The following is a 13,749-nucleotide window of genomic DNA, read 5'->3' as shown; positions in this document are numbered from 1 at the left end:
GCGTATATTCTTCAAGCCCATCTTAATCGCGGCCCACCTCTGATACGGTCAAATTCTGGTGATAACAGATCCCTAGGCCTTGTTTCTAAGCATCGAAACTCCGTTTATTTATTGTTCTGTTGCATGTTTACTCGCTGCCGTATTTTATTCAGATTGCTATTACCACTCATATACATCCATATTACTTGTATTTCACTATCTCTTCGCCGAACTAGTGCACCTATACATCCGACAAGTGTATTAGGTGTGTTGGGGATCACAAGAGACTTCTTGTATCGTGATTGCGGGGTTGCTTGAGAGGGATATCTTTGACCTCTTCCTCCACGAGTTCGATAAACCTTGGGTGATCCACTTAAGGGAAACTTGCTGCTGTTCTACAAACCTCTGCTCTTGGAGGCCCAACACTGTCTACAAGAATAGAAGCACCCGTAGACATCAATTACCACGAACAAAACATGGGCATGATTCGATCTTTGTGGTAGTGGATAGGTTCTCTAAAATGGCTCATTTCATACCATGCCATAAGACCGATGATGCTTCACACATTGCTTCGTTGTTTTTCAGGGAAATTGTCCGCCTACACGGGATTCCGGCAAGCATTGTGTCGGATCGAGACATCTAGTTTATGAGCTATCTATGGAAGTCGCTCATGGCAAAGTTTGGAGTGAAGCTCTTGTTCTCATCCTCCTCCCACCCGCAAACGGACGGACAAACGGAAGTGGTCAATAGAAGCCTCTCAACTCTTCTACGCATACTCGTGAAGAAAAACTTGAAGTCATGGGAAGAGTGTCTCCCACACGCGGAGTTCGCCTACAATCGAGCCAAGCACTCTACAACATCAAGGAGTCCCTTCATAATCGTCTACGGCTTCGAACCTCCCACGGCACTCGACATACTACCACTTCCCCTTCATGAGAGGACAAACATGGACTTCGACAAGCGCACCGCCGCCATGAAGAAACTACATGAAGAAACAAGAGAAACCATTCACGACCATGTGCTTCATCAAGCTACACGCCTCAACGCCAAGAAGAAGGAACGCATCTTTGAGGAAGGCAACCTCGTTTGGATCCACCTCCGGAAGGAAAGATTCCCTCATGAACGCAACTCAAAGCTCAAGCCAAGAGGAGATGGCCCCTTCAAGGTCCTCAAACGCATCAACAACAACGCCTACGTCATCGACATCCCGACCTCCAAGTACTTGGTGAGCAACACGTTCAACGTTTCGGACTTATCGCCATATCATGAAGATGAAGAGGAACACGAGTCGAGGACGACTCTTTCCCAAGGGGGGGAGATGATGCGGGGTGGCCTTCGGACACCTCCACCCCAAGACCAACAAGTCCCCCAAGTGGACCAATGACTCGGGCTCGAGTTAAAGCGCTACATGATAAGGTGAACTCGCTCCTCACCACCCTTGATCTCGGTACCCCTTTGGATGGAATGCTACCTCATGCCGATGTGCTTTGTGTCATTCGGTACAAGGTGCCTCAAGACCCCGGAGAGGAGGACACCCCATGGTCAAGGGAAGGAGAGGAGCAGCGGGACATGAAGATGGGCACGAAGCTGGACCCGACGTCATTCGAAGCGCTCGAAGGAAGAGAAGAAGCTGGCCGGCCCAGGACCCGGTCGACCGGCCCCACGACCGGACCATCCGGTCCCAGGCCCGGTCAACCGGTCGCCAAACCGGATTCCCCTCGGTCTTGACCGGGCGTCGTACCGGGGGCCGACCGGATGGAGATCTGCGACATTTCCGGTTGGCGGCCGGTCAACCGGCCCCACGACCGGACCATCCGGTCCCAGGCCCGGTCTGACCGGCCCCAGGACCGGATCCGACGGGAATTCTCCACCAAACTGCCTAAGTTATCCATTTATGTACCTTTTCGCCCTGCTGGCCATGTAGGCCTATATAAGGACCCTGGACCCCTCCTTTACCCCTTAGACATAATTTTGAGCTTAAATCAACTTTGAGCTTAGTCTCCCTAGGGTTAGCATCCATCTTGGACAAGCATCCTTTTGTAATCAAGGCACTCTTGTTGTTGATTTGGATATTGTTGAGTGAGATTCTAGTGCAAGCCACTCTCTCTCCCTCACCAATCTCTTTTCTCCAACACCAATCTCTCACCGGGAATTCTGCCGCGTGCCTCTTCCGGGTGATTCTATTGGCGTGGTCCATCGAGCCACGGGGGTAAGTATCGGGTGTATCAGGTTGGTGTGCGTGCGTGAGTACCGATGTTCCTCGTGTTCTTCGTGTTCCTCGCGCTCTCCCACCTTTTCCCCGTGGATTTTGGTTAAATCGCGAGATCGGGCCAAACCCTAGATCTCAGATCTCGTCAGTGTTTTAGACTATTGTAGTGTTCTTGCTTCTTAAAGAGCATGAATCTGCTTTTTCAATAAAAGTTAGTGGAATAAACTGCCATTTTATCTGTTTCAGTTTATGCATTTGAAAGAAATATACGTTAAGAGCCACAACATTACATTTTCCTTTCTATAAAAGAATCCATTTGCGTCAACATGTTGTCAGAAAACAATTTGAAGTCTGAATTAAGATTCTCTTGTTTTGTTTCTTGTATGATTTAGTAAATTGGTAGGAACTGAAGTAAAAAAAAAATGTGGCTACAATATATAAGTTTAAATTATATTATACTTAGTATCATTATTTCAGCCTTAAATTATTTTTTCAGTTAGAGTCAGGTTTATATGGACTATATATTTAGGAAGTCACGCCAAAAAAAAGAGGCAAGAAAATTGCAAATACTGTAGGCCAAACGGATGTGCGCTCTGTTGCAACAACACACGTCGGCCCGACGAAAACCCGGCCGGCCGGCCCGATGTACAAGCGCACGTTCGTCTGTTTCACGGTTCCACCAAGCCAGCGAGGAGTCCTGCCGCTGCCGGCGTCGGCGCAGTCCATACGACGACGAACCCTTCTCGCCGGGTCGATCGCGTAGACATTGCTCTCAGGCGCGACCAGCCACCGCTCCATGGCTCCCGCATCGTCCTGTCCTACCCTAACCAGGAGGCACTGGACGAATCTTGCGGACGGACCGGCGACGATGATCGCCGAGCGCCTCCTCGCCCACGGCGTCGCCGAATACGTCCGCTTCCGCGCCGTGTAATTCTTAATTCTTATTCTTGATCTCGGATGCACATTGAAGTGAGCCGTTGCCACACCTAGGACAACTTTATGTGCAGCTTCAGAGTCGACGAGTCTCACATCAATATGGCCATCGTCTAGCTCTTTCATGAAAAGGTTCTACAAATTAATATTTTACACTATTATATCATTCCACACAGTAGTAGGTAGATACAAGATACATAATTACATATTGCTGTCCAAGATGGGCATCCTTCCCTTTTTAAGATTCATTTATGAATAGCGCATCAAACAACATCAAGCTCCAAAAAGGCCTTCCAATCTTCGCAATATTTCACCGCATCTTTTGCAAACTGCTCATCTCTCGTAAAATCGAATACAAAGTCTACGTCCAGCATCCTCTCCGTATGCTTAATTCCATAGCTAGTAATATCAGTCTCAAAATAATCTGAAGAGGCTGGATACATGATCTTGATCGAGCTTGTCTGACCATAGTAGCAACGACCTGTCGCCAAATACAGTGATGTATTCAAACCAAAATGTTTCTCGGATGAGCTAAAGTACAAGGACAGTGATGTATTCAAGTAGGTAAAATACAAGAACCTAATTTTAGCGCTTGCACACTCTAGACGGTGGTGTAAAGTGGGCACCCGGGGTGTATGCAAAATATGATAACCAAAGTGAGTAGAGAAGATGGAAGGTGTGTGGATTTCATTGATAGGACAAGTACACATCAATGATACACATATATCCCTAGGTAAAATCCTAGAGAAAAACACACAAACTGTGCTTCTTTTCATTGAAAGGAGAGGGTTACTTGCCTCCTAAGAGGTGAATTACAACATTTGTAACTGGATTGTGAAGCATCATGGGGAAAAGACCAAAGTGCAGAAGTAGATCTTATGTTGTTTTTTCGTGCTTCCAATGTCCGTAGATGCCACTTCTCATTTTTGGAAAGCAGAAGTCATGCATGCTACCATGTTAGCAGGATCTAATGAACGTTCTTTATAAATATTATTGTGTTCAGATAGAGTGTTGTGTAAAAGGTTAATACCGATGTTGTCTAGTATAGTGTATGTGAACGATATTATGATAATGGATTTACGCCCACCCCAGAAGTACTGAAGCAGAGAAGAGTTTTTTCAAAACACATCACTACTTCATCTTTCTCTTTCTTTGCCCCAAACTAGAATTAACAAATTCAATGTGTTCTTGAAAAGCGAGCAGATAATGCCAGTCAATTTTTTAAAAAAAAAAACTCATAGGGTATGTGACAATGTGCCATGAAGCAACCTAATTATTTAAATTAAACCAGTAGCGCATCAATGTTCTGCTAGCATGGTTTGCACTACATGGCTCGCCACGTAGGGCTGCAAGCGGTGTCACATGCATGTACTACCTCTGTCCATAAAAGGATGTGATAAGTTTGTCTAAATTTAGATGTATCTATACGCTAAAGGACGGAGTGAGTAGTATAATCAGCACTAATCATGGAGTTATGCGGGATATGTGGGATCCCGCATGTGCAACCCTAGGCGCAAGGCATTATACAGACTCAAGGCAACAAAAGACTAGCCCATTCCGTGATTGGATGAAATAAACAAGCACTATAAAATTGTTTGAAAGATGAAAAAAGGCCTTCATGAAAAACATAAGGCTTTCAACAAAACAGAGGAGATCCTCTCTTTAATGTTTCAAACCAGGCTGCTCATGCTACTAGAAAAAAAAAAAGAGGCCTTACCCATATCTGTCAGGCAAAGAGGGATGCAGAAACTTGGTTTTGACTGATCACACGTCAAATTGAGTTCGGCGAAGAAAAGTTGGCTATCATCCCCTGATTCGGAAGCAGCAACAAAATTAACGTGGTAGGAATCCCTGTCTGAGTAATATGATTCAACCACACCACAGATAACAGTTGGCTCATATTTGGGTTCCTAAAACAAGCAGCAAGGTCAAATGAAGAGAATCTAAGGAACATGCACCGATTGAGAGTGAATACGAAAAACAAAAACCATGTACCTGAGGATGCTCAGAGGCATATTTCTTCAGCACTTGTGCAAGCTCAGAGCGAATGAATAACCTCATGTTCTTATACTCTGACCTCTTTATTAAAAGAGCGTCCTTAGCCACCTTGCACAGTTGAGCCTTCTTGGGAGGAAGCTGAACTGCAGTTTGTCGGAGTTCGTTGGCCAGAATGAACCTTACTTGGTGAAGAGTTTCAGAGGAGTGTGTGCCATTGGTAATGCTCAGAAAGGGCCGCAGGTTAGCCAGCATGTGGGGCGTCAGGGACGAGAGGAATGATCCTAGTGCAGCGTGTTGCGGGTGTTGAGCAGCTTCGGCAGCAGTATGAAACCCGTGCGGGGTGCTCATGTCTTGGGACATGTGACAAGAATTGGAGCAGAGGTACTCCATGGCCTGCTGCATGGAGCAATCAGAGATTGCTTTGACGAGGGCAATAAGGCCATTCAAGGAACGGACCTCCACGCGAAGCATGGAGAGGGTGTCAAGGATGTCATACGCTTGGCTCTCGCTGCCAGCCGACGGGAGTGGGAAGAACATACCGTGCCAAATGGAGCTGATAATGATGTTGGAAACCGGGTCCATGGGGCCGTAGCAGTGGCCAGCGAACAGGATGTAGCGCATGAGCCCGCGTAGAACATCGGAGGGCAGCATGGTGAACACTTTGAGGTAAAAGGCGTGGATCATGCCGTGGAGCCTCATCCTGAGAGACTTGGTGTATTCGCAGGCATCGCCGCAGCTCTTCAGACTCGTACGACCTTGAGATGCATTCTCCAACATGGTTGATATACTGCTAGATTGTTTGCCCCGCAGAGATGCGAAGCGGTCTCCGTGTCGCTCAACCATGATGGTGAACACGCCGAAATTATTCACGGAGCTGGTGGTGTAGGTGAGTTTTCCTTCATCCGCGCTGAAGTCCCGACCATACACAACGACTCCTTTTCCGTGTGGCAGCAAGTTGAACTGGAAATCGAGGGAGGCAGTTTCCTGGTAGCGCAGCAACTGAATGATGGTGTTGACATCGTCGAGGGTGAGGTTCCGGCCACCCGGGCTGAGAAACGGGGCGGCGGCGAGGAGCTGATTCTGAGGCAGGGGCGACGTGTGGAGCCGCACCAGGACGTCAGGCGCATGGTGCCGTGCACAGGTTGCCGCACGCTTGAGGGCGGCCTGCGTCCTGTCGGATGCGGGGTTCAGTAGTTGAGGCTCACCAGCAGCAGCGTATAGATCGTGCTCGACGAGCAGGACGGCGAGTGCAAGATCGGCGCGTGCCCAGTGGAGGTAGCGGGCGGCCTGCTCGTCGGTGAGGCAGCCGAAGTAACTCACCAAGAATCGGACGAGAGAATGGCAGGATAATCTGCCGATACCGGACCAGACGTAGTCCGGCTGCACCGCGCCGGCCAGCCGCTTCTTCCGCTCGGGCGTCTTCCTCAGGTTGTACCGCCGGCTGTCGCGTGGTGGGAGGACGGAGATGGTGTTGAGGATGATGTTGGAAACGGGGTCCAGCAGGCCAACGCAGATGCCGCCGCCGCTGCGCATGGCCGTAAGGAGTCTGTCGGTGCCCAAGTCGTCCGAGGGAAGCCGGTCGAACGCCTCCGCGTACAAGCGGTCGATGAGGTCCGTAAGAGCCTCGGTAATGGCGGTGCCTTCGAACATGGGGTTAGAGGCATCGTCGCATTTGCTGTGCAAGCACGAGAACAGGCCTCTGCGACTTCCCGGCGACTGAGGCTCCAACATCAGCGGCAGATCTAGGGCGCAATTCGGTGGCGTAGGAGAGGGAAACGATCGATGGGGGACTTTTCTTTTCCTTTTTTTTTCCTTTTTTTTCTGAGCTGAGGAAACGATGATGGGTATTCTCGCGTGGCTGTTGTATCTTTTGCGATCGAACCGGTAAGTCCACCAGTCAGAGAAAAATCCCGATTTGTTTCGTCTCGCTGATGTACATATATGAACCGGATCGAAACCTGTTCGCGTCGGACGGCTGTGCTTTGCTAACCTTCAGTCCGTACGCGACTCCGGTCACAGCTAAGATGGCTAACTTTGAATGGGCCTGCTGACGGCAGACAGCAGAGTCCCACCGGCCGGCGGTCCCGATAACGACCCGATAACATTTTGGAGTTCGGCATCGAAAATGGACTGGTACTGTCGGCCACGACAATAGAAGTGCCGTCAATCCCGTGTCGATCTCTTTGGGAAGGACGCAAATCGGGCACGCCGGCGCCTCGCGGCACGTCCGTTTTTGCAAGTTAGGCTGCTTTGGCAGCGAGAGGACGCGACGGTTCGCGTTAAAAACGACGCGGAAAAGTTGGTCGTCGACGCTAATGGTCTCCTGCGCGGAAACCGAGGCAGGGACGAGGGCGGCAATTGCCACGCGACGTAAATGCGACGCAGAAGCTGAGGCGCGGGTAGTTGGCACCCCTATTTAGTATGTACGCCTTCCACCGCTGCCTCGGCCAGTCGGCCACGACCAACCTTCTATCAATAGAGTTCAAAAGGTGGAGAAGGACAGAGGTAGGATGTGGAGCAGGAGATACCATGGTGGCGCGCTCTAGCCAAGGCGAGGCCGCGGTAGCGCATCGCCGGCTCCTATGAGAGACCTTGTCGGTATCGACAGCTCATAGCACCGCCATCGGCGGCTCTACGCAGCACGACCAGTGATGACTCATAAGTATAGGATATCGCAACAGTCTTTGAGAGAAGTAAAACTCAAATTTATTTATTCAAGAGGAGCCAAAGAATATTTATAAGCTTTAACATATTAGTTGTTAATTCAGCTGCACTTGTAAATAGACTTGCTCGCAACAGTTTATCAGTAGTAATAGTTTTATAGCAGTGGTAGTAAAGTAACAACAGTAATGAAATAAAAATAACAGTTGCGATGATTGCAGTAGACAGCAGGATTAAAATACTGTAGGCGGAAGAGGCGCGGCGGCGCCGGACGGAGGAGATGGCCTAGCGGTGGTGTCATGAGCGCCAGTGCCAGCGCATGGAGCGGGAGGCGCAATACCATGAACGGCGGAAGGCGATGGAGCGTCAGCAGCCTGGGGGCGGCGCTGGCGGCAACGGAGGAGCGTCATCAGCGGGAGGCAGCGCTGGCGGCAACGGAGGCGGCCTGGGGGCGCGGGCGAATGCGTTGGCGGCGGAGGTCGGCGCGTTGGCGGCGCAACTGGAGGCGCAAATGGAGGAGGAGGAGGAGGAGGACGAGGACGTGGCGGAGGAGGAGGAGGACGACGACGACGGCTACTTCGAGTGGTCCGATGACGAAGGGCCGCACCCGGACGAGGCGGCGGATCAGCATCGCGCGCTCATCGAGTCCTTCGAGTCAGAGAAGAAGCTCCATGACGACGCATGTGCCCGCGAAGAGACGCAGATTCGCCGCGTCGTCGAGCTTTCCCTCCAGGTGGCGCAGCAGGGGAGGGTAGGCAACGACGCGCTGCTGGAGCAGCGATGTATTGACACCGCCCTACGCATGGAGAGGCGGCGCGTGCAGCAGGAGCTGCGGTGGAGGGGAGGCGACGATAGGGCAGGACCGTCGAACGCACCGTCGGGCGGTCAGTAGGCTAGGGTTTAGATGAAATCTAGCCCTTTTCATTCAAACTTTTTAATATATATCAAATTTGAATGAAAACCTTTATTTTCGTGCACTAATATTCATTTGGGGTGGGCGTTTGGGGGACGCGGTTGGGGAGCGACGTCCCCCAAACGCGGCACAAACAGAACACGTCCTCCAAACGCTCAATTCGGCGCCGTTTGGGGGACGGTTTGGGGGGCGCGATTGGAGATGCTCTAAGATGGCAAAGTTTGAATGGGCCTACAGTCGCTACGGTGAAGCCGTGAAGGCAGGCAGCAGAGTCCCGCTAAAACCGGATCTAAGAGTAACTCTACCGGTGGCTCGCCGATAGCGGCCCCGATAGTATTTTTGGGACCGGCATCGAAAATTGACTTGCACTGTCGTGCCCCAAAAAGCGCCGGGGCTGTTTCGAGCCCAATAGAAGTGCCGGCAACCCGTGCCGGCCCCTTCGCGAAGGGCCCGAATCGGGCGCGCCGACGCCTCGCCGCACGTTTGTTTTCACAGGTCGGGAAGGTTCGTGTTGGAAACAACACGGGAAGGTTGGTCGTCGGTGTTAATGGTCTCCCGCGCGGAAACCGAGGCGGCGACTGGCCACACGGCGTAAGTGCGACCCAGAAGTTGAGGCACGGGTAGTTGGCACCCCTATTTAGTGCGTACGCCATTCACCGCCGTGGCGCTACCCTCTCATCTCCACCACCATAGCCATGCTATCCTCTCTCATCTTCACCACCGCTGCCATGCCATCCTCTCCTCTCCACCACAACAATGTCGCTTCGGCTCCACACGATGTACTCCATGCTCGGCTGCAATGGCCGCACACCGGCTGTGGCGCCTCAACCACCACCTCAACCGCAGCCGCCGCAGCCCGACGTCGACATCCACTACAACTCCGACAACTCTGTCGACCCACGGTTCGAGGAGTGGGACGAGGCGTACATCGCAGACGCAGAAGCTGAGGCGGCGGAGGAGGCGGCGCAGTGGGGCAAGCAGCCGCAGGACCCCGCTGACCCGGAGCAGGCGGCGATCCTCGCGTCCTTGAATGCGCAGCGCTTCCGGAGGCTGAAGGAGGAGCAACGCGAGTTTATCAACAACGCGAACTTCGAGCATGCCGTCGAGATCTCGCTCCAGCGAGCAGCCACGGAGGAGGGGGAGCGACAAAAGCTGATCGAGCTGAACGCTCAGCACCACGCCGAGGCGTTCGCCTGCGAGCAAGCGAGGCTCGCTCAGAACGAGGTGTCTTGCCGATGGCTGGCATCGCTGAGGGGACAGCGCTGCCGGCAAACACCTGCGATACCGGCCGCCATGTTCCACCGCCAGATGCGCGAAGAAAGGGCAGAGAGGTGGGCACGTACGGATGCGGCAAAGGGGAAGAACGACGACGAGGTAGTCCTAGAGGAGATAGTCTTGATGACCCACAATTAAGTATAGGGGATCGCAACAGTCTTCGAGGGTAGTAAAACCCAAATTTATTGATTCGACACAAGGGGAGGTAAAACTTATAAGCCTTAACAGCGGAGTTGTTAATTCAGTTGCACGTGGAAAATCACTAGTAACAGGGGTGATGTGAAAGCAGCAGTAATATGAGAGCAATGGCAATAGTAACACAGCAGCAGTAGCACAGAGGAGATGGCACCAGAAAGTATTCCAGTGCGTAGTTGACTGTAGAGAAATGATGATGACAGAAGGACCAGGGTTCCCAGCTATCTACACTAGTTGTAACTCTCCAAATAACATGTGCTGGGTGAACAAATTACAGTTGGGCAATTGATAATTGTGAGGGCATGACAATGCATGATATGAAAAGATAAAGGTTACTTTAGTATTTAATTGGGCACTACAATATAATACATAGACTGTAATCCAACTGCGTCTATGACTAATAATCCACCTTCAGGTTATCATCCGAACCCCTTCCAGTATTAAGTTGCAAGCAACAGACTATCGCATTAAGCAATGTGTGTAAAGTAAACAATGGAATTATCCTTAGACAAACATTGTTGTTTTCTCCCTAGTAGCAACAACATATCTACAATCTTAGAAGCTAAAGTCACTCTTCCAGAAAACTAGAGGCATGAACCCACTATCGAGTATAAATACTCCCTCTTGGAGATACATGAAACTACTTGATCAAGGTAACTACAAGTACCAAAGAGCATGCAATATCTTAAATAACAGTAGTATGATAATATGATGAACAATCTGATCACAATTCCATAATTTATCGGATCCCAACAAACACAACACCGATTACATCATATGGATCTCAATGATGTAAGGCAGCTCATGAGATCATTGTATTGAAGTACATGGGAGAGAGAATACCAACTAGCTACAGCCGAGAACCCGTGGTCTAGGGGGAACTACTCACAAACCATCATGGAGTCGAAGTGGAGGCGGTGGAGTCGATGGAGATGGCGCCGGGGGTCAATCCCCGTCTCGGCAGGGTGCCGTAACAGGAACTTCTGACCCCCGAAATTTGTCTGGACGATGGCTGCGGTGATGGAACTTTTCGTGGACGGAGGCTTGTATATTCAGGGTTTTCTCGTCGAAGGCTTTATATAGGCGGAAGATTTAGGTCGGTGGGGTGCCTGGTGGCCCACACCTACCCTAGGTGCGAGCCAGGTCCAGGCCGCACCTAGGGGTGGTTTGGGCGCCCTGCTGCGCCTCTTCGACCCTCCTTCGGATTTCGTCTCCGTTTCGGTAAAATATTGACTTCAACTTCTGTTTCGTCCAATTTCGAGAATATTTCCTGTACAACTTTTCTGAAATACAAAAAACAGCAGAAAATAGGGAACTAGCACTGTGGCATCTTGCTAATAGGTTAGTGCCGGAAATCATGTAAAAGTGCAACGAAGTGTAAGCAAAACATATATGAATTGGTGTAAAACAAACATGGATCATAAAAAAATATAGTACGTTTGAGACGTATCAAGATTCACCAAGCTTAACTTATGTTCGTCCTCTAGTAGGTAAGTGATAAAAAAAATAATTTTTGAGGTGACATGAAGCCAACACAATCTTGATGAAGTTATTGTAAAAGCATTGTGAGCTGAGATCAAAGTACTCTAAACATAGGCATGATATATATAATTCTAAACATAGAGCTTAGCAACTATATGTTATAACATGAGAAGTAACTCAAATGAAAGATCATGAATAATAATGCACTGAAAGCAACTGTTTGTTTATGGGCATAGCGAAAACATAGTAAAGTGGTATTCAGCTTTTCCTTTATGGAGTATCAAAACATAAATGCCAGGACACCTTTAATGTTTAGAGGGTGACTAGATACAAATAATTTGAGAACAACCAATAGTCATAATCATGAATCAATCAATAATAAATTTTGGGACTATGCACATTATACTCAGAATAAAAACAATGCTCTCTTAGTGGTGCATAAAGCAAGAAGATGAAGGCTCAACATAAAAGTAAAAGAAAGACCCTACGCAGAGGGAAACAGGGACCACTCATGTGCTAGAGATTTTTATTTTGCATAAAACAGAAGTGTTGAAAATGTATTTTGAGAGGTATGCATGTCTATGTCAACGAATGGCATCAAACAATCTATCATCTTTTCATATAGTGACCTCAAGAGAGGCTCCCATGTAGTTTTCCATTTCACACCATTATTTAGGATCCCTCCAGTACGTAATGTGCGGAGCATTTATTTGTTTATTTTATATTTTGTTTGGGATGGGCACCCAGTTGCCTTGCTATTTTTCCAATATTAAGGGACTTTAGCACATTATTCATGCTTAGTCAAGGTGTGAAGTCACGAAAATACAATAAACTATTCAATACTTCCTTGTGTGCTAAAACAAAACACGAAACATGTAATTAATTTGAAGGTTTTAAAGGTAGCACACAAGCAATTTACTTTGGAGTGACGGTGAAATACCACATATAGGTAGGTATGATGGACACAATTGGTAACTTTGGTTTTTGGTGGTTGGATGCACGAATAGAGCTCATACTCAGTACAGGTGAAGGCTAGCAAAAGACTGGGAGCGACCAACTAAGAGAGCAATAATGACCATAATCATGCATAGTGACAAAACATTATTAATAAAAGCATAAAGTGATATTACAAGTCAAAAACTAAATGATCATAGAGGCTTTAGGTGACTGGTTTGTAGTCATAACATGGTGTAAGCATGTGCCAAGTCAACCCAATAACAACATTAAAGGAGAATACCACAATACTATGCTTTTGTATGATGGAAACAACTCACGATTCTTTCAATGACGCACTAAGCACTCTCAGATATTTGAGTCAAGTCATGCTAAAACAATAATTACCAAGCATATGATTAAAATAACATCTAACATGATATGCCAAAGTCTATGCCACATTCTAAATGAGCTCCCTTTTGCATCACTATAGGCATGAAACATTTTACTCATCTCCAACACCAATCAACTTATTTGAAATAGCTCTCAGAGATGAAAATCAATATGGACCATAGACCTAATCATACATAAATAAATAATACTAACGAGATCTGAATAAAATAAGAATCAAAAACCAAGAGCTAAACGCAGTACTAGAAAACTAGAACACCCGCAGAACAATAAAAGTGAAAAATAGAGTGTTCTATGCAATGAAAACGGAGCGTGTCTCTCTCCAAAAAAAATATGTTCGGTCCAACCATATGCTACAACAAACAAAACAAACAAAACTAAAAACATAAACAAAGTAGCTCCAAGCAACATATAACATATGAAGCAATACAAATATAGCATATTGAAAGATGACCTGATACTTTGTTGGTGAAGATGAGATGCCTTGGGCATCCCCAAGCTTTGACGATTGTACCTCTTGGATATTTCTTGGGGTGCAGGGGCATCCCCAAGATTGATATTTTGTCCATTCTTCATCTCATCACATCATTCTTCTCTCTCTACACTTGAAAACTTCCTTCATACAAAATTTCACACAATTCTTATTAGCAGTATTAGTGTAATCAAAATAACGAATCCACTTGGTTCAATTCTAACATAAATCAAACATCCATTAAAATATTTATCTATTGTAGCAATTTCTTTGAAAAGCTCCTTCTTT

General features: G+C 48.0%; 1 protein-coding gene across 1 annotated transcript in view; it reads right to left on the bottom strand.

Annotated features, from left to right (window-relative positions):
* LOC124662123 overlaps window positions 1–6,769 on the bottom strand; it is a 25,194-nt gene extending 18,425 nt beyond the window's left edge. Inside the window, exons 1-4 of the mRNA XM_047200006.1 lie at window positions 5,117–6,769; window positions 4,839–5,031; window positions 3,436–3,602; window positions 2,838–3,256 (exon numbers count right to left, since the gene is read on the bottom strand). Coding sequence (XP_047055962.1) covers window positions 2,838–3,256; window positions 3,436–3,602; window positions 4,839–5,031; window positions 5,117–6,769 — 2,432 coding nt within the window. The remainder of the gene's footprint in view (window positions 1–2,837; window positions 3,257–3,435; window positions 3,603–4,838; window positions 5,032–5,116) is intronic.
* Between the last annotated feature and the right edge of the window lie 6,980 nt (window positions 6,770–13,749).

Source organism: Lolium rigidum, chromosome 6 (assembly GCF_022539505.1).
Source record: "Lolium rigidum isolate FL_2022 chromosome 6, APGP_CSIRO_Lrig_0.1, whole genome shotgun sequence".
NCBI lineage: Eukaryota > Viridiplantae > Streptophyta > Magnoliopsida > Poales > Poaceae > Lolium > Lolium rigidum.
The sequence above is the reverse complement of the archived record's forward strand: the minus strand, read 5'-3'. Positions and strand labels throughout refer to the sequence as shown.